This window comes from Paroedura picta, chromosome 5 (genome assembly GCF_049243985.1).
Source record: "Paroedura picta isolate Pp20150507F chromosome 5, Ppicta_v3.0, whole genome shotgun sequence".
Classification (NCBI taxonomy): domain Eukaryota; kingdom Metazoa; phylum Chordata; class Lepidosauria; order Squamata; family Gekkonidae; genus Paroedura; species Paroedura picta.
Genome location: NC_135373.1, coordinates 46,731,115 through 46,749,357, shown reverse-complemented (window position 1 = coordinate 46,749,357; position 18,243 = coordinate 46,731,115). Strand labels below are relative to the sequence as shown.

Sequence of the window (18,243 nt, the reverse complement as noted above, 5' to 3'; positions counted from 1 at the left end):
AGAAACAATGGGTCGGTGGCAACGATCCCAAGTGCTATTGGGACCACGGTAGAGCGTTATGATGTAGGCAAGGAGCGCCCTCTCCTGGGCAAAGGTGGCAGCGAAAGAACTTATTCTGGTTTTCCTAGAATCATAGAGTTGGAACGGACCTCCGGGGCTTTGCGCGCCCTCTGGAGGGCATGGGAGGAACACAATTATTTCTGAATTATTAGATTCTGAATCTGGGTTCTACAAATACTTCAAATAAATTCAGGTTGTTGTTTTTTTAAATACAAAAACTATTTATTCAAAGGGGAAAAAACACCTGAGGGGCACAGAACTGTGGGAATAATAATGTAAACAAGCCCTTGAAAGTTTTAAGAGATGCTGGCCACATTAGAGATAGAATAGTACGCCAAGCCAACATCAAGCATGAAACGGAAATGCATAAAAGTATCCCAGTTTTCCTCATGCTTGTATTGTATTGCCAAGCTGAACACAATTTTTGCTTAAAACTGAATCTTGTTATATACAAATGCAGGAGAAAGCTTACCTTGCACTGGTCTCCCCCTCCCGTTTCTAAATATGAATTAAACCCACTTTAGAAACTGTGAAGAACCTTAATTTTCTTTGAACCTGCATCCATACATCATGGGATACTCCTATATCCTTCACCATGCTCTCCACAAGGAGCAGCAATGTGCACACAAAAGCCTAGAAGTAATCTGGATTTGAGCACATTCATATTTAACATTTGCTGAAATTGGTGTCTAATGACAGCCACAGTCCTCAAGAGAAAGAGGTACAGATTTGAGGCATCTGAAATCAGAAATGACCAGGGTCTTTTCAATGACTGGACTGGGAGATAACATTACTGTTAGTGACTCACCTCCCAACTTTGAGGGCATTGCAAGCACTATTCAGGCCTTGGTAGACAGCCCAGAATATGATGAGTAAAATGTGATCTCCTAATCCAAACAAGATCCATTACAAATATAAAATCAGACCTTCATTTTTAGTGCTGTGTAATTGGATATGACAACTCTTTTAAATCCATGTTTCTAATCCTCAGTGCTTCATAGAGGAGGAGCTTTTAAATTTCCTGAAGCTGTGGAGACATCATCATCTTTGGACAGGCATCTGAAAGACCACAGAAGGTGGTCTTAAGTCAGCTCCAAGAAAGGAGAGTACATGATACCAAAGATGAACATATAAATTACTCAAAGAATTTAGGCCAATGACACAACTTTTAAGTATTCTACCAGCAGCTCAAGGAGTCGGCATTAGTGAACAGCATGGGATTTTCACCAGGTAGGCTTGTTCTCAAGTTCACTCAACCACAAATCTCACATGCCAGTCACTCATACACACTACTTGATTCTACACAGCTCAGGAAAACAATCATGCAAGAAACCCTGAGCTTATTCGAGAATGGGGTGCAAAGATAATAAATATTCCAAAATTATTCTCTTGTACTACACCCAGAGCAGCAAAATTATAATTACAGAGGAGATAACTTGGGGTATTTGTTAACCCAAGATTTTTAATTCTCTTCCTCTCCGAGGTGTCACTTACCCTCTATGGCAGAATCCTTAAAGCCTTACAAGGATTCAAGGGTGCAAACTAGACCATCTGGGATCTTGGACACCCAGGAATACATCAGAGTTAACTGGGTTTATCGTTGGACTTGATGTATGTTATTGGCAGTGGGTGCATTTTGAGTAATAAACCACAGATTTTTGGATATAGAATTTCAAAAACGTAGTAGAGTAGTGCAGAATAACTGATTAATTTCCATTCCACATTGGTCCATCTTGCCAAAATTAAGCCTGTTTGGACAAAGGACAATCTGCTTTGGGTCAGATCACATATTTGTCATGGAAATTCAGAGCCATTACATCATGCTTGATAGAGGTAGGACTATATTTTAGAAGCCTCTGATTGGTGGTAGTAGCCTCTGATGTCAGACATACTAGATTGCGGGGGTGCTACAAAGGTTATTAGGTATTTTTAAAGATTTGTACCATTACTTCATTCTTGCCCTGTGACAGCATTAGACCACCTTTTCAGCAGGTCAGTCTAGATGATGTCAAGAGGTCCATGAGTGGTATCTAATTAACAGAATGCTTTCTAGGGAATTTAAGAACATTTCCCATCAAGGAAAGACACTGTCCCCTCCACTTTCCTTCTGTTAACACCCACCATCTGTTGCACATAATATGTTTCTGGTAAGGATTAGGAGGAGGAGCTGGTCTCATGGCTTAAGTGCCATTCAGCACTTAACACCCACTAAAGGCAGCTGTCACACCCCCGAGTGCCTCCTTCTCCAATCAGCTTGCCTGTTTGTCCAGTGGCCAGCCAGTCACCTTCCGTCCCCCACCCCTGACCACCCCCTCCTCCTTCCACTTCCCTCCGAGGCTCAGAGTCTCCAGATCCCTGCTGCATGAGAGCTGCCCCTGCCGGTGAGTTCCCTAACAGCTGCCTGCAGCTTTTCCAGGTCCTGGGGGAGGCCGTCCGCAGAGTTCTTCCACCCCACCTCCTCAATCTAGCACCCATTGTATTCCTAAATGCAACAGGCTTGGCCCCTAGTGTTCACATATTGCCCCGTTTATTTTATGTTGAGAACAAGAGGGCCTTTGCAAATAACAAGGATTACAGAGGATATTCCTTTTCCAACGCTAAGCTTAGATTTAATGCTGAACTGCTACAGGGCAGGATTTGCAAAACCTACAGAGGCTGTGGCGATTTATAAACATGCATTTGGATGCCTCATCGTCAAAAAACCCAACACAGTAATATTTCGCTCAGATTTGGGGACCACAAACCATTCTTTTTTATTTAAAAAGAATGAAGGAAGGATCATGTGAAACAGATGTGCTAAAAAGGGATTTTTAAAATAATGAGCATTGGCCCACTCATTCACATGAGTCTGCAAGTATGTTGTTTTAATATAAACTTAACTAAAAAGAAAAAAGACACAAAGTCCGTCCGAAAACCCAGTCCTTGCTGACAGGCCACTGTGCGTCTCATGAGTGACTGGAGCCGTGACACACATTGGGAGCAGCACGGACAAATGGCACATCTTGCCGATACTTCATGCTGATTGGCAGCGGGCACCGGAGCAGCTGCTCCCCTGCATCCACAGGATGGGGGTCATCGTAAATGGTGGAGATGAGAGCGTGGTCGTTCCTACAAGGTCTCTTGGGCTTGACGTACGTCTGGAGCTTCTCACCGTGGTACCTAAAGAAAACCGAATGAAGGAGAACAGTCTTCAAACACAGGGTGGCATCACTTCAAGGCTGTTTGTCCCAATGCCATTTCGCTCCCTAATCAAATTGCCTAGGGAAAGGGATACATTCTACGTTCCTGACATAGGGACTAGTTTGGGTTATTTAGTCCCTGGTGCTCTAGACAGAAATCTAATAGCACTGAAACATGTCTACCGATGGCCCTAGTGAGGGGTTCTTTGGGGGACAGCAGAATGAGGGGAAACATCTGGGTCTCAGGTGGTTCCCAGCCTTTTGACCTGGCTCTTTTAGTTATCCGTATGCCCAGCACTTTTCCCTTCATCCCCTTGCCCATTCTTCACATCCGACCTTACCAGGAGGATTTCCAAATTCTGCAAAGACTCAGCTGACAGAATCATAGAGTTGAAAGGGACCCCCAGGGTCATCTAATCCAACCCCTGCAGAATGCAGATGAAAACAGGCCAACTAATCTATTTGCACTTTGATTCCCCTAGTTTTATACTGAAGGTCATGTTGAAGGCTCCAGGGCAGCTAGGGCGAAGTTCTGAGTAACTCAATATGGGACATGTATGTCTGGTCAACTGGCGGCCGGCCCTTAACATGAACCACATGGGCATTTGGAACCATAAGCCAATTCAATACACATTGTTGGAGCCCTACTTGGGAAAGTCACAACTTTTTTTTTTACCACACCCTCTGCATTGTCCTCAACCAGCGAAATTTAAACATTTTAGTTTCTGGAGGGTAGGCGTTTTGGCCTGTAGAAGAACTAGAACCGAGCTCAGTAGCACCTTGGACTTTTAGGGGGTATGCTTTCCTGAGACTAAGCTCTCTTAATCCAATACCAGTATGTGACAAAAGGAGTTTTGACACTCAAAAACTTATCCCCCCTCCCCGCCCAATTTTGGTGTCTTAAAGTGCTACTGGACTCAAACCTAGCTCTGAAACTTAGGGTATTTACACATCACTTTTCTCCCCAATGGAGAGCCCAAAGCAACTTAACATCATTGTTCTCCTCAGCATTATCATTATCATCCCAACGACCCCGCTGTGAGGTACAGGGAGAAGGAGTCACATAGTGAGCTTCCTTGGCAGGCCAGGGTTATGAACTCTGGTCTCCCAGACACTCTCACCACTACAGCATGCTGACTTGCCCTTGATTTTCATCCTGCACCTTAGAGAAAGACGGGATTTCCTCTGTACTTACCCCAAGCCTCTCTTGCATCTGGGATTCTGGCCTTCATTGTCGAGTGCTTCAGCCATGCCTGAATTGCTGCTGCCCAAGCCGAGACCTTCAGTCCAGCCCTGCCTCTCCAGCACTTTCCTGCCAATACCCTGGGGTGGGGGAGGAGAGAAACATCTCTAAGTAAGCTGATTATTGATTGGACATGAACCAAGTTCTTCACCAAAAAGGCTTAAAAGGGTGGCAACCAGATGAAGGCTGGTTGCAATGTTAATTCTTCTGGAGTAGAACAGAAGAAAAGGGTTTTTTTTTTTCTATCCCACTTTTCACTACCTGAAGGAGTCAAAGTGACTTACAAACACCTTTCCTTTCCTCTCCCCACAACAGATATCCGGTGAAGTAGGTGGGGCTGAGAGAGCTCTGCAGACTCCCAGCTGGCTGCATGTAGAGGAGTGGGGAATCAAATCCAGTTCTCCAGATTAGAGGCCACCACTCTTTAACCACTACAACAAAGTAGCTCTCACTTTGACCACCGGATGCTGACTTTCCCTTTGTATAAGAAGCATGTATTCAAATCACAACACCATGTCCTTTCGACTGTGTCCTTTTACCATTTTAATTTTTTTAAAGGTTCTTCAGAATCTGCTAGGTTTTCTTAGGCTAGTGAAATCAGAACACATCCCAATCTCTGTACTTACCTTGGTATATTTTTCAAACGTCCCAATTTGTTGCCCCAAAACAGACCCGTCTTCCAAACCATCCCGGAGTCTCTGTTCAAATCGCATCCGGACCAAATCCTGAGCATCTTTGTCACCACCGTCTGGAAAGAAGGGAAATTTGACCATTTTGTACCACAAAAAAACATAGGGGTAGAAATGGGAGAACCCACAGCTGGGAGAAGAACACATGTGCCCAAAGTCCTAGATGAAATCCTTAGTATAAAAGATCTCCAACAGTATGTGCTGAGATTGGGTTTAGTTTATGACAGAAGGAAGGGGAGGATACTGAGAATTGTTTGGTCCTGTGCTTTTTCCGTTGTGGGAACCCAACCAAGACCTGCAGGACAGGGCCTGCTGGAAGGGAGAATTCAGAGTTTGAGAATTCTGGTGGATGAACTTAGCAGAGGAATTTAGGACAGCTCCTTCACTTGCCTCCGTCAACAGAATACATAAGGACAGAACTCTTTAAGAGGTCCTGTTTTGTCATTTCACAGATGTTGTATTGTTCTTCATTAGTTTCCATATTATTATATACTGGTTTTGTTCTTATTTATAATATCTTTTTAATATACTTTGATATTATTTGGGGGAAAGTGGACTACAAAAGTTGTAAATAACTGCACACCAAATGCCAGCGTTTGGGAACCTAGCCATAATTTTAAAAGCAGGGTGATTAAAAATCCCATACTAATAAGTATGAACCATGCCTGGACGGTCACTGGAAGCCAGTGACGACAGCTGGAGCAACAGCACAAGTTGTTCAGACCTGTAACCCTGCCAGAAGGGCAAGCCAAGCTCTTGACTGAATTTTCAACTTGATAGCCACTGGGCTGAACTCTCTTCCCATCCATGCTGTAATAAACCGATGGCTCAAATACCTTTGTCGTAGTAGACACTCATGTCTACATCCCAGTCGTCCGCCGTCTGCTCATCAAAATCTGTCCAAAGAGAGGCCAAGAGTCAAATGTTTGTACATTTCAGTTCACTAGACTTGACATCACATCAAGATGGAGTAAAGCCCTCATACAGTCATGGCTGTATGAATTCAGAACAAGTGCTGACTACAGAATTCTCCCCCCTGCAAAATCTGAACTTCATTAAAAATGTTAATCCTTATGGAAGGGAATATTGCCTTACAAAGATGAAGGTGATGCTTGGTGGTATAACACTGAGCCAGTGTGGTTCAAATCTCTGCTTTTTCCAATGGTGCCTAATCAGATGTCACAGATTAGCCCATAAGAAGGGACTGTGGGCACCAGCCCTCATCTGGTGCTCCACCGCAGCATTTGACAAGGTGAAATACTTTGCTTCTGAACCCAAAGATTCCATATGGATATAGTATTTGATAGATAGAACTGGCCACCACATATTTGCACAGCCAACTTTTAAATAATCTAAACCAGTGACAATGAGTTCCACAAGCCAATCACTTGTTGTTTGAAGCAATACTTCCTTGAATCTACTGCCAATTGGTTTCACAGGGTTACCCCTCTCTCCCAAGTTCTAGTATTATGGGGAGAGGGAAAATATCTTTGCATCAATTTTCTCTGCACCACATAATCCCATAGGCCTCTGTGTCTTCATATTTCTATCCCATTTGGTGAGAATCATAAGCAGGGTCCTTGTGTAAATAAATATTTGCTCATCTACATTAGGAACAACTATACAGGCAATGGGCCAAGCAGAAAACAAGACCTTGTTTTGCTGCTGTGAAACTGCAAGTGGCTACCTTGCAGGTAACTCCTTGCAGGTTTTGCTGCAGCAGTAGACAGTGTAGCCTTCAGTACACTGAACTATGACCAGGAAGCCTCCGGTTTAAATGCTCCTCCTCCGCTACTATGATGGCCATTGAGCCACTTAGGAAAAATTTGGGGGAGGGGCTATGCATGTTGGCCTGACCTTCTTGGAAAATTGGAAGAAAAACCTAATACACAAAACAAACAAGGGAAAGAGCCTCCCTTTGTCAATGCCATCCGGAAAATCTTAATGGCACCAGGGGCAAAGGAATGACAGCAGGCTGGATGCTGCTGGAAATGCATGGAAAGTGACTTATGGAAGGCAGCAGGGGTGCAATGAAAGTAGCCAAGCTTCACAAAATATGGCATAAAGGGAGCAGGCGGGAGACAGGCTCTAACACCATGGGCCTACTTTTGAATTTTTGCACGTGTGATTAATGAGGCTCCCCTTCAAGCTGAGTGAAGCTTCACAGAGACACAGCAAAAGCAAAACAGGATCACTGTGGCAGAACCCAAGTCAGAATGTCTTAGTCAGCAGCATACCTCCTTCCTCTTCTTCTTGCCAGTACTGTGCATCTGTGTAGAAGACCAGCCCAGAGCCTCCCTTCTCCCACTTCAGTTCAATCTCCTCCTCATACAGACGCTCCTTGGTGCGTTCCTGGCTGGTGATGTCTTCGTGCAAAGCCTCGTGCCGCTCCCACTCTTCGCATCTGTCGTCATCCTGTGGTTTGTTTTTTTTTGGGGGGGGGGGCGGAGGAAAGAAACAGATGAATGACAGAAAGGTATGGCCCAATCCCCTTCCTCCTTGTTACCGAATTCTAATTGTTCTGAGCTCTGGAAAGACCATTGGAACAAGCTCAAAGCTGAACTGTCCACCTCCCCATCCCACCAGATTTCTGCATGTGGGAAGGTCAGGAGCAGGTATTAATTCTATGAACTTATTTCTTCCAGCATCACCCTTTTATAGCATATAGAATATTGCCAATTGGATTTCCTTTATCACGAGACCCAAACATCGGTTTCAAACAGGACCAAGAAGATCCTGTGCTCAAAAGAAAAGGAAAAACAAACCCTTTCAAGGCTCTTCTGTTTTGGACATTACATTCTAAGACCTATTTTGGATCTCAGTGTCACACTGTTTCATCCTAACCTTCCTCATAGGGTGTTGTTGGAAATGAAGGGGAAGAACCGTATAGTTCCTTGGATGGAGTGGGAGATAGGGGTTAGGAACATGTCCTTGATAGACTGTCCTCCAGTCAATCATAAAGGCAGTGTGAAAAGCTGGTGGAGGTCTTCGGAAGCCATTTAGTCAGCAGGGATGGGAGAATGAAGCTGGGGAATTACAGCAGATTTCAGAACTGTGTGAATGACCATCTGCTTTGCATGCAGAAAGTCCCAAGTGCAAGCCCTAGCATTCCTAGTTCAGAGAATCATGTAACAGGAAAGACCTCTACATGAGTTGCTAGCAGCTAGTGCAAAACATTTCTGACACTGAAGAACCAATGGTCCAACTTGTTTTAAGGCAGCTTCAGAGACACACTTTTATTTATTTGTTTGATTTATATACTGCCCCTCTTGGACTAGTCATCTCAGAGCGGTGAACATCAAAGAGAGAAACAGCATTTGAACAATGAGGCAATACATAATGAATCATGATAAAAATCACAGTATAATTAAAGATTAAAACATTGTTGTGCACTGCTAGCTTGTTTAGTGTATTAATGGCAACCAAGTAGGAGTCAAGGGGGAGGGAGGGCACGTGCATATGGTATTGGTGGGGAGGTAGCTCAGTGTTATGGGATCTGTTTATCATGCAGAAGCTCCCAGGTTCAAACCCCAAAAAGCTAAAAAAGACCATGGGATATGAAAGACTGCTGCCCGAGGTCCCTGGAGAGCTGCTTGTCATCAAAATAGGCAATACCTGATAGACCAAGTTTCTAATTAAGAAGAAGGCAGCTTCATGTGCTCATGTACAGACAACATGTCAAAACAGGGACTAAAATACCTTATCTAAAATAGCTATGATTAACTGCACCCCTGGAAGAAGAAACTACTTACTTCATCCAAATGACAGTTGTCTTCTGTTCCTTCATTCTCCAGATCTTCCCAATCTCTGTCTTCCTTATCATCTTTTACAGTAGCACTTCCTACTTGTAGCTGGTGGTCCCCCTCAGTTATTTCTTCACCTGTAGCTGTGTAAACCCGTTCCTCCTCGACAAGAGTTTCCGTTTTTTCATATGTAAACGGAACATTCCCATATCTGCGAGAGGAGGCAGTTTTGGGGAATTGCAACTTCAGTTTCCTGATAGCACGGGCAGGCATGCGACAGGCATTAATAAGTTCCAAAAAGACTCTCAAAGGGGTGCCCACATTCCCATAGGGCATAAATGCAGGAGGGTTCAATTCAGGTAGCTGTTTTAAATCGTCCTCAGTAAAAGTTTCGCTTGAGGGTTTCTTGTGGAGCTCCTTTTGAGTTTTATACGAAGATGAGCTGGCATCTATGAAAATGAGAAAATATACAATTGGCTGGAATAGAAAACAGGTTGAAAAACTAAAAACAACACCACCATTTTCTAAAATAATTTTTGAGCAATAGTTTCGTAATTTAACATGTCTGAGAAGTGCTTCCACACATCTCTAGTTCAAACATCCCTAGACAGCTTTCATAGTATGACTTAGCAGCATTATATGTTTTACAAGGCAGATAAAAGGAACTGGAAGGTTTGCCTCTCTTCCATTTTACCTTCCTAGCCCTGTGAGGAAAGTTAGCCTAACAGTGAATGGAACACAGTCTTCCTTTTACTATAGCCAACCCAACAATACATAGCAAATGTGCTGCTTTCAAATTCCCCATAGCTTTTCACTTGACCAAACTGCAAGAGAGGGGGGAAATCAGGTTTTTCAGGTGATTGTGACCTTAAGACTGGGATACAGTACAACTTCATCCAGCCCAAGATTGCACACTGTTTTGTGTGATTAGATTATTCCTAATAAAAGATGTTGCATGGATTGTGTTCACTGCTTTCTGGATTTTTCTTTTGGACCAATGTGGCTGTAAACAGCCCGAGTACAACTGGCCCGAACTCACCCAATGGGCTGCATATTGAGTGAAAACCTGAATCCAGGTCTATTGAAAGCCACTGAGAATGTCCAGGAAAAATAACAGGAATACCTCTCCATTCTTCAATATAAATTTTAATGTCAGTAACAGATAACTAAAATAGAGATGCTAGCCTTTGCCCAAGTATACGTTTCAGGGTTTTAGTGGGCCCAAGGCAGAGAGTTCCTGGTGACCCCTTTCCCTCCTCTGCTGCCATTGTGCCTCCACCACTCATAGTACCCTGTACACCTGCCTGCATTCCCTCTACCACTACCTAATCATCTATTCTTCCTCTGCCAACGTGTTCATTTTCAAGTCCTCCCAATGCTCACCCATCCTTTTCTGATTATATTGGGCACTGTGTGCAGCTAGGAATGTATGTGGAGGGAGAGCTCACAACAAATATTCAGACAGTAAGGGAGCTGAATAATTGGAAGGCAGTGACATGGGCCCCACTAGAAGCCTGGGCCATGGCAGCCCCCACCTCAAGGTATGCTGATGTTGGCTCTGATAAATGTACTTCAGACAATTCAGCTTAGTCACATACAGAGAAAGGATGACAGTAATCATCTCCCCATATATGAAGAAGATATATGACGTACTTGGCACACAACCTGTCATTATTAATCATCACCACCTGGATTCTGACAGCATAGTGTTAAAGTGCCATATGGTACAATGAATATGGAGTAACATCAAGAACTGGGAGACCCACATTCAAATTTCCACGCTACCATAGAAACTTGTGATGCTGGTTGATCTTTGGGCAATAAGACAAACTGATCTCAGAAGGTTGTCACTGCAAAAATAAAATGTATAGCTTTGTAAGTCCTTCTGATCTTGGGGAGAAAAACAGGCTATAAATGTCTAAACCAATAAATGATAATGTAACATATAAGACAGGGATATTACAGTATCTGGTCCTCCACACAAGAAAATAAAAATGTGAATTCCACCACGTGCATATGTACTTGCTCGCAGTCAGACAGACGTTTAACTATCGTTACCCCATCGTCTTTTTCTAGTCCTCTTTCGAAAACCCGGTCTCGGAAGAGAAACCTAAACTCTTCCGAGGCCTCTTTTCTTCCCCAGCCGCCCTGCCAATACCTTCGTCCGGGGAAACTCGAACTATCCGAACGAGACAGCGGCCGGGCAGCGTCTCCCCCTGCCCGTCGATCCAGCGCTTCCCCGAGTACATGCGGGCAAAGCGGCAGGCCCAACCGGGTTGCACCGCCACCAGGCAACAACAGGTTGACCCGGGGCTTGGCCCTTCCCCGCGCTCGGGCCGGTGGCGGTAATGGAAGCGGAGGAAGGCGCCGGCCTCGACAGCCTGGCTGAAGTAGGCGCGGAGGTCGGTGGAGCGAAGCTGGGCCGGAATGCGGCTCACCAGGCAATATCGGCCTCCGGTCTGAGGGGAAAGAGGACAAGGGCTGGGCGCCGCCATCTTGCGACTGCGAGGAGTGCGGTCATGTGAGACATCGGACGCTGGCGCGTGCTTGCGTCATGGAAGAGCGTAAAGCCTAACGCCACAGCGGGGCGCGCGTCACATACGTTCTGACCATAGAGAAGAATGAAGCGGAGAGCGGCCAAGGGGAAAGGTTGAAGGCTCGTCACGTTGGTTCCAGGACCGGATAAAACGGCGTCTCTTCGCCATGGAAACCCTCCGGGCAAGGTGGCCGGTCTGCAGCTTGGGCCTGGACTTCCCGGGAATTACAGCAGCGGTCGCTTAAGAACTGAGAAATCCGCTGCAGGAAGTGGCGGCTTTGGGGTGTGTGTGTGTGTGTGTGTGTGAAGCTGTGGCATCACGTCCCTGCTGAGCGCCAGCTGCCATCATCAGGAATGATCTCCGCTGGAGCTGGCGACTCAAAGCCCAGAGAAAATTTATAGAAGAAACAAGCCGGCTTGCTGGGAGGGCAGTATCTAAATTATTAAATAAAAATACAATCACACCATGACCTGTGCTGGCAACTGCCGCACGAGATTTATTATCATCATTAATTAATATTAATAATAATATTTCTCCAGCGTGAGAATTCTTGGCGATCTGAGGGCAGTGCCTTGTTTGAGTGGAATTTGGGGAGGGCTGAGATCTCAGTGTGGAGGGGAATTGAAGTCTGGAGTATAAGGCAATAAGTCTTGCAGTATAAGGAGAATACTGGACCCCAGCCAGAGGTTGGTAAAAGGTAAAGGTAAAGGTATCCCCTGTGCAAGCACCGAGTCATGTCTGACCCTTGGGGTGACGCCCTCTAGCGTTTTCTTGGCAGACTCAATACGGGGTGGTTTGCCAGTGCCTTCCCCAGTCATTACCGTTTACCCTGGGTACTCATTTTACCGACCTCGGAAGGATGGAAGGCTGAGTCAACCTCGAGCCGGCTGCTGGGATTGAACTCCCAACCTCATGGGCAGACAGATTAAGACAGCATATCGCTGCCTTACCACTCTGCGCCACAAGAGGCTCAGAGGTTGGTAACCCTATGTAATACACCATACTATTTTCCTCAGTAAAAGATATTACACGATTTCATTCCTGTCCATAGAGAGACAAAAGGTAGGCCAAGAGGGCAGATACCTGCCCTTCTGTATTTTTAACTCTTTTAATGTTCATGCCTGATGAAGAGCCCTAGTAAGTGCAAAAGTGTGCAGTGTTTTGTGCTAATTTGGTTGGGCCAATAGAAGGCATTGTTGCCTGGATTTTATGCTTGTTTTTGAAAACAGAGTAATCAAAGATGTTACATCTAAATTTGCAGGGATTTTTTTAATACAACCATAGCTTGGAGGTGAGAAGTTTGTGCTGTGGGGCTCTTTTAGTGCTTTTCAAGCTATATTCCAGCTCATGCTTACTGCTGATGTCAATTAGAAATTAAGCAGGTCCAATTCCCCCATGCTGAAGAAATGCCAAACCTGTTTAATTTCTGCCTGTACACAGGAGTACAAAACACCCATCTAAATCCTGGAGCATGTGAAGTACAAATAACCTTCAAGCATGTGCAAAGTATTCTTGGTTTAACTGTTTAGTGATGTCATAGAGCTAACCTCAAATTTAAGATTTGGGGGCAAAGTTTCTATGAGGTCCTAGCTTATAGAATTGCGAACTGACCTGGAGAAAAATATATCATCTGAGCCATTTTTCAAACTGCAAAATATTTTATTTATTTTGTTAAAAAAATAATAACTTAAAGCACGTTTTATTGCTACATACAAATCACAGAAAAGGACTCACTCACAAAATATTGACATCAGAAGTCAGTGTAATGAAAGGATTGTGCAGTGAACAACGTCACTGTTTCCTGGGTAGAGGGGAAACCACCCACACTGGGCCACTCACATGTTTACCTTGGAGTTGGAGAAAACTACAAAGTCCTAGGCTAGAGAATGAACCAGTTTTCTTTCCTAATGTTATTTCAAGCAATGGCTGAATATTTAGTTCAGATTTAGTACATAGAAGCTCAAGATTTCTTTCTTGGGACATCTACATGCAGCCTTGGAACTCAGTCTGAGAGAGATGTGCTGACTAGACCTTGGCTTTTTCGGAATCTGGATTATTTCCTGTACATTCCTGGAAAGGTGGATGTATGGCGACTCAGCTGGGTGAGAAGAGGGCATTTTTTTTGCATCAGTAAGCACAAGATAGTTCCAAGAATACCCATTTCATGGTGGGTTTACCTTCTTAGATGCAGTACAATCACTTTCAACACATGATGCAGCAATAGCGCATCTTAGAATGAACACTTTTGTTTTCACTGACTTTGGCAGGGACTGAGTATTTGAAGATCAAAAAACAGGATGTTTCTTTAGGAACTCCTTAGTTAAATCTGTTTCCAATGTCTTTTACACCCCCCCCCCCAATTTTGTTTTGCCTGAAATTTCTTGAGGTGTGAGAGAAATGAAGGCTTACCTAAACCACACAGTCAAACTGGTAAAATGGGAGTCATTTTCACTAGAGAATTCTGCTGGCTGTAGTTCTGTGAAGAGGTACGAAGGATCTCTTAACACCATATGCAAAAGCTTCACCAAAACTACACTTCCCAGAAATCTCTTTGGAGGGGGAAGAGGGAGCTACAACTGTTAAACTGAAATGTGAAAGGAGAGACATTTAGAGAATCATAGAATTATAGAGTTGGAAGAGACCATATAGGCTGCTTAGGCCAACCCCCTGCAAAATGCAAGATCAGCCAAAAGCATCCAGGATCAGTATCTGTCCAGCTGCATTGCACTGTTGATGCTTGCTCTTATCAGGGATAGTTTTGTACAGTGCCCATACTGGTGATCTTCTAGCAAACATTGGCACAGGATTCTAAGTCAGCTTGCAATGCTAAGGCATTGCTACCCACCAGTTACCTCTCCTAAAGTGCAAGGCCCAGTGTGTTGTGAGAAGCCCCAAAGCCGATATCACTCAAGATGTCATGGGCAACAGTTCTATTTCATCACCAGCATTTCTGTGAGCAGCTGCAGAATGTCTGTGTTGCCAATCACTGGCTGGAAGAAAAGGTCAGTAATGAGCGAAGGAGGGATGGATTTCAAGGTAGATGCTATCAGCAGGACACGAGCAAAACGGCCTTTGTCCTCCAGATGGGAAAGCACCAGGACTTCTTGGAGTGCTCTCTGGGCTTCACGCTGGAGGCTCTCAATGTAAGCAGAGGCCTTGAGACGCGGCACATCTGGGAGAAAAAAGAAAAAGTCCAGCTGAATTGGGGACTTGACAGACATTTCAAATTGAACTCTTGGATACTGGCGTAAAATGTATTCAAGTGTGCTCAGTGTTTTCTGACTCTTTTAGCTGAACCATTATATAAACTAGAATTGGATCCTGAGGATATGATGGGCATGGACCCTTCAACAAAAAAGATGGTTTATGACATTCTGAGGAAGTTGTCTTGGTGTTTTATAACATCACCCTACTCCCCTCATGTGGCTTAGATGGAGCAGGATTGTGTGGGACCAATTCAATCCTTCCACCTCGTAGTGCCTGTGTAATCTGGATACTGTTGGCTTGTCAAGCTGCACGCACAATCTGAGTCACACAAGCGGACTACCCACTGCCTATCATACCCATTCAATGCCATGTCTCCCCATGAGCCTGCCCCAGGTCTCACTAGGCAACTAGCTGCCCTCTGCTACACGTGCATTCCTCACATGGCTCCAGAAGTTTGGATTTCTTTCCAGCATGGGTAGTTCAGTGATTTCACAGCATGACACCCTCACTTTGGGTGGCAGATGCAGGGGTATGTTTGGGGGATGTCCACGTTTTCATAACTTCTTCAAGTTTCTCCCTGTAGCCTGAAAGCTGGTGCTGAAGTTCAGTGAGTCTAGCTAGCCCTGTAAGCGGTTTGGATAGGAGACCCATCCCACCACTCTGGAATCCTACAGGAACCCTAAACAGTGTGGTGGTCCCCTGTGGACACAAAAAGCAGTAAAAAAAATGAAGGGTGTACCCCTCAAAGAAAGGGTATGTGTATATGAGTCATACATTCCATACTACACAGGTTGGCTCTCACATCCCCACCCTATAATCTTCAGACATGAACTGTGGGTACCTGATTTGGATTGGAACCATGCTACAAACAGAAAGAGGGGAACTGGGCATGCTGCTGCAAAATACTTGGTGGAAGGGCAGAATAAGGACACAGACTGACCGGCTCACTATTATGTATTTCCCATTTCAGTAACGTTGAAATGTAAGGATACAAACACTGTTTGAAAGGACCGTGGATCCATTTGTAAGTACAAAATATGGAGATATACTACAAAGGGAAAAATAATTTTAATTATCTAAGGTTTCTGAACAGTCTTGTTCAAAGTTTTGTTTCATTTAAACATTTGGCGATCCAACGATGAATGAACTTTAAAAGTTTCTCCTCTCTTTCTACAGTTCCCCCTTGTTTCTGGGGGTAAGTCCCTCAGGAACAACACTGGAGAGGCAGAGGGGGACATCAGCAGAAATTACTGCCCTGTCTTTTGTAGACTTAAGCATCATTAATCCCTTTGAGTGGACACAACTGCCCGAAGAACACCCAGTGAGCTTTGATGGGAGAGTGGGGGTTCAAAGCGTGGTCTTCTAGATCCTAGTCAAACATCCCTAATTGCTACAGAGTGATGGTTCTTTAAGTTTTTAGATCTACACAACTGGATTCCTGCAACCAAATGCAAATTATCAGATAACTGAAATGGCAAATGGCATCAGCCAGTTCGCCAGTTTAAATGTGGGGATGCATCTTGAAAACCCTTGGAAAAGGGAACTATATGAATGTGCCCCAAGAAAGTTAATTGGGGTTCTTATCAGGTGGTTTACTGGGGTTTTAATGTATTAAATTTGTTTTATTGCTAGCCGCTACAAGTCTTCAGAGAAGTGGTGGGATATAAATCTAAAAATAAATTTAAAAAAGAAGAATAACTGTTTTTGGAGTCAGTAGGAGCTGAAGCAAAAGGGACACTGCATCTGCTTTGAGACGTACCACCTGCTGTGTGCTCACTCCTGCACGCTTGCTCTGTATCTGTTCATTTGAATTCAGGCATATTCTCTGTTCAACAAGAGATCAAGGGGCCATGGCTCGGCAAGAGAGCAACTGCCTGGCATGTAGACGATTTGAGGTTCAATTTCTGGCCTCTTCAATAGGGAAAGATCATGTAGTAGATGATATGAAAGCTCCCTATCCAAGACTCTGGTGACCTGCTGTCAGTTTGTACTGCTTAGTAGATGTCTGTGGTCTTCTTCCGATATGGGTTCAGTATAGGGCAGCTCCACGCATGCAAGAAACTGACCTATTTCAAGTGAGATTTTCCACCACTGTCTGGATAATGCCCTTTCGATACACTTCAGAAGTAGATTTTCCAGTTTCACGCAGAAAAATCCGGCTGCTGAAGCACATAAAAAGTGCATTACCCAATGTGTGCGGAATGAGCCAGGATAACATGACACTTCGAAGGGAGTTGCAGCCAGACAAGTCTTGCTAGAATATTATGGATGGAACCTCTTAAAAACCACATGCCTATTTTCCTCTTCTAAGGCTTTATTCTCCCAACCCTCCACTCCAAAATTCTATTCACAAAAAGCTTATGATGTTTTTTAGGGGGATGCAGGAAGTTCTGGTACTTACTGGGGTTGAAAAGCATTGCCCCTTTCAGGTAGGCATACTCCTTGGGGCTGAGGTCGAGGCTCCAGAACTTGTTCAAGCTACACTGGAGACGCTGGACACTGGCCAGGGTGGGCTGAGCCCTCTGCAGCTCCTGCCTCTTGCACTGGCCATCGAGAAGGATCCTCTTCAGCATGCTGGGAGCCGGCGTCTCTATGACCTCAAAAGTAACCATCTCTTGGACGAGGCCGAGGAGGAAAAGGGGAGCCCAACAGCTGTCCAGAAGCAGGAGCTGATCTTCCCACGGGAGCAGCTGGAAGGAAGGGAGGTTCTTCACAAAGCTGACCGTCTTCACCAAGACATCAGAAGCCGCTTGGCAGGTGACCTGAGGGGTCTGGAGGCAGACGGTGCGGCGTTTCTGGCACAGGCAGCGCTGCCGGGACGGGCTGTGGCTCTCCCGCTGGTCTCGGCTCAGGAGAGTATAGAGGATGGCATTCTGGCTCTCGAGGCATTGGCATTTCTCATGCTGCATTGCTGTGACAGCGTAAGCTAGGCAGTCACTTGGAGGGCAAACGCTTTGCTCACACCTGGGACTCGTGCAGGTCTCTCAGCCCCGTTCGCTTCACTGCCCCTTTTGGCTGAGCGCTGCCTTATATGGCTATGGTGGGTGAATGAGCCACCCCCACCTCCTGTCGGCAGCCTTGACCTCCCTGCGAATAGCAGCGGTTCATTGAAAAACAAGTCAGCCCTGAACCCATTGGCTGAGCCCCCACGTGGCCTTCAGAAGGGTTTTCTCAATGAAGGTGCCAGCCAGGGCCAAGCGGCCTGAGGACTTGGCTCTCTGCCTTCTCCGGATTGCCCTCAGCAGGATCAACAAAGTCATTACCCCAGGCCGTACCATGGCACCAAGGCTTCGAGTGTGTAATCAGCTTTCAGAAGACGGCCGGGGTCACTGCCAAGAAGGTCACACACAAGCACGGCAGCGGCGGCAGCAACGCCAGCCCGGTGGCAAAACAGCTCATAAAACTCTAGCCTTGGAAAGAGCAAACTGGAAGTCAAGTTATCAGCAGATTGTTTGTCTAATGCAGACAGTTGCTCTTTGCTGATAACGGAGGGAGAGAACAGTGAGGTGCAGTGGCTGGAGGAAACCTTGGCCTTAAGCCCCTCCGCGGCCAGGCACTTGCTGACGGATTTTAGGGCACTTGATC

At 45.2% G+C, this 18,243-nt stretch overlaps 2 protein-coding genes across 2 annotated transcripts; both read right to left on the bottom strand.

Moving 5' to 3' along the window:
* Positions 1 to 2,783: 2,783 nt before the first annotated feature.
* On the bottom strand, positions 2,784 to 11,458 carry GPATCH3 (G-patch domain containing 3). The gene is made up of 7 exons (XM_077337699.1): positions 11,073 to 11,458; positions 8,924 to 9,363; positions 7,409 to 7,586; positions 6,008 to 6,067; positions 5,109 to 5,230; positions 4,435 to 4,562; positions 2,784 to 3,219 (listed from the first exon to the last, which is right to left on the bottom strand). Exons 1-7 carry the CDS (start codon positions 11,407 to 11,409, stop codon positions 3,006 to 3,008), a joined length of 1,479 nt encoding a protein of 492 aa, XP_077193814.1. The 5' UTR covers positions 11,410 to 11,458; the 3' UTR covers positions 2,784 to 3,005.
* A 1,631-nt stretch (positions 11,459 to 13,089) lies between these two features.
* Positions 13,090 to 17,711, bottom strand: NR0B2 (nuclear receptor subfamily 0 group B member 2). The gene is made up of 2 exons (XM_077337698.1): positions 17,060 to 17,711; positions 13,090 to 14,623 (listed from the first exon to the last, which is right to left on the bottom strand). Exons 1-2 carry the CDS (start codon positions 17,565 to 17,567, stop codon positions 14,382 to 14,384), a joined length of 750 nt encoding a protein of 249 aa, XP_077193813.1. The 5' UTR covers positions 17,568 to 17,711; the 3' UTR covers positions 13,090 to 14,381.
* Positions 17,712 to 18,243: the final 532 nt, after the last annotated feature.

Bases quoted from the DNA above. Each gene is read 5' to 3' on its own strand.
- GPATCH3 (XM_077337699.1), bottom strand. From the start codon at position 11,409: ATGGCGGCGCCCAGCCCTTGTCCTCTTTCCCCTCAGACCGGAGGCCGA. The intron at 7,587-8,923 runs GTAAGTAGTTTC...AACAAACCACAG, and splicing joins ACAACTGTCATTTGGATGAA to GATGACGACAGATGCGAAGA. The intron at 3,220-4,434 runs GTAAGTACAGAG...GGTTTTCTTTAG, and splicing joins AGATGCAAGAGAGGCTTGGG to GTACCACGGTGAGAAGCTCC.
- NR0B2 (XM_077337698.1), bottom strand. From the start codon at position 17,567: ATGCAGCATGAGAAATGCCAATGCCTCGAGAGCCAGAATGCCATCCTC. The intron at 14,624-17,059 runs GTAAGTACCAGA...TTTTTCTCCCAG, and splicing joins GGCAATGCTTTTCAACCCCA to ATGTGCCGCGTCTCAAGGCC.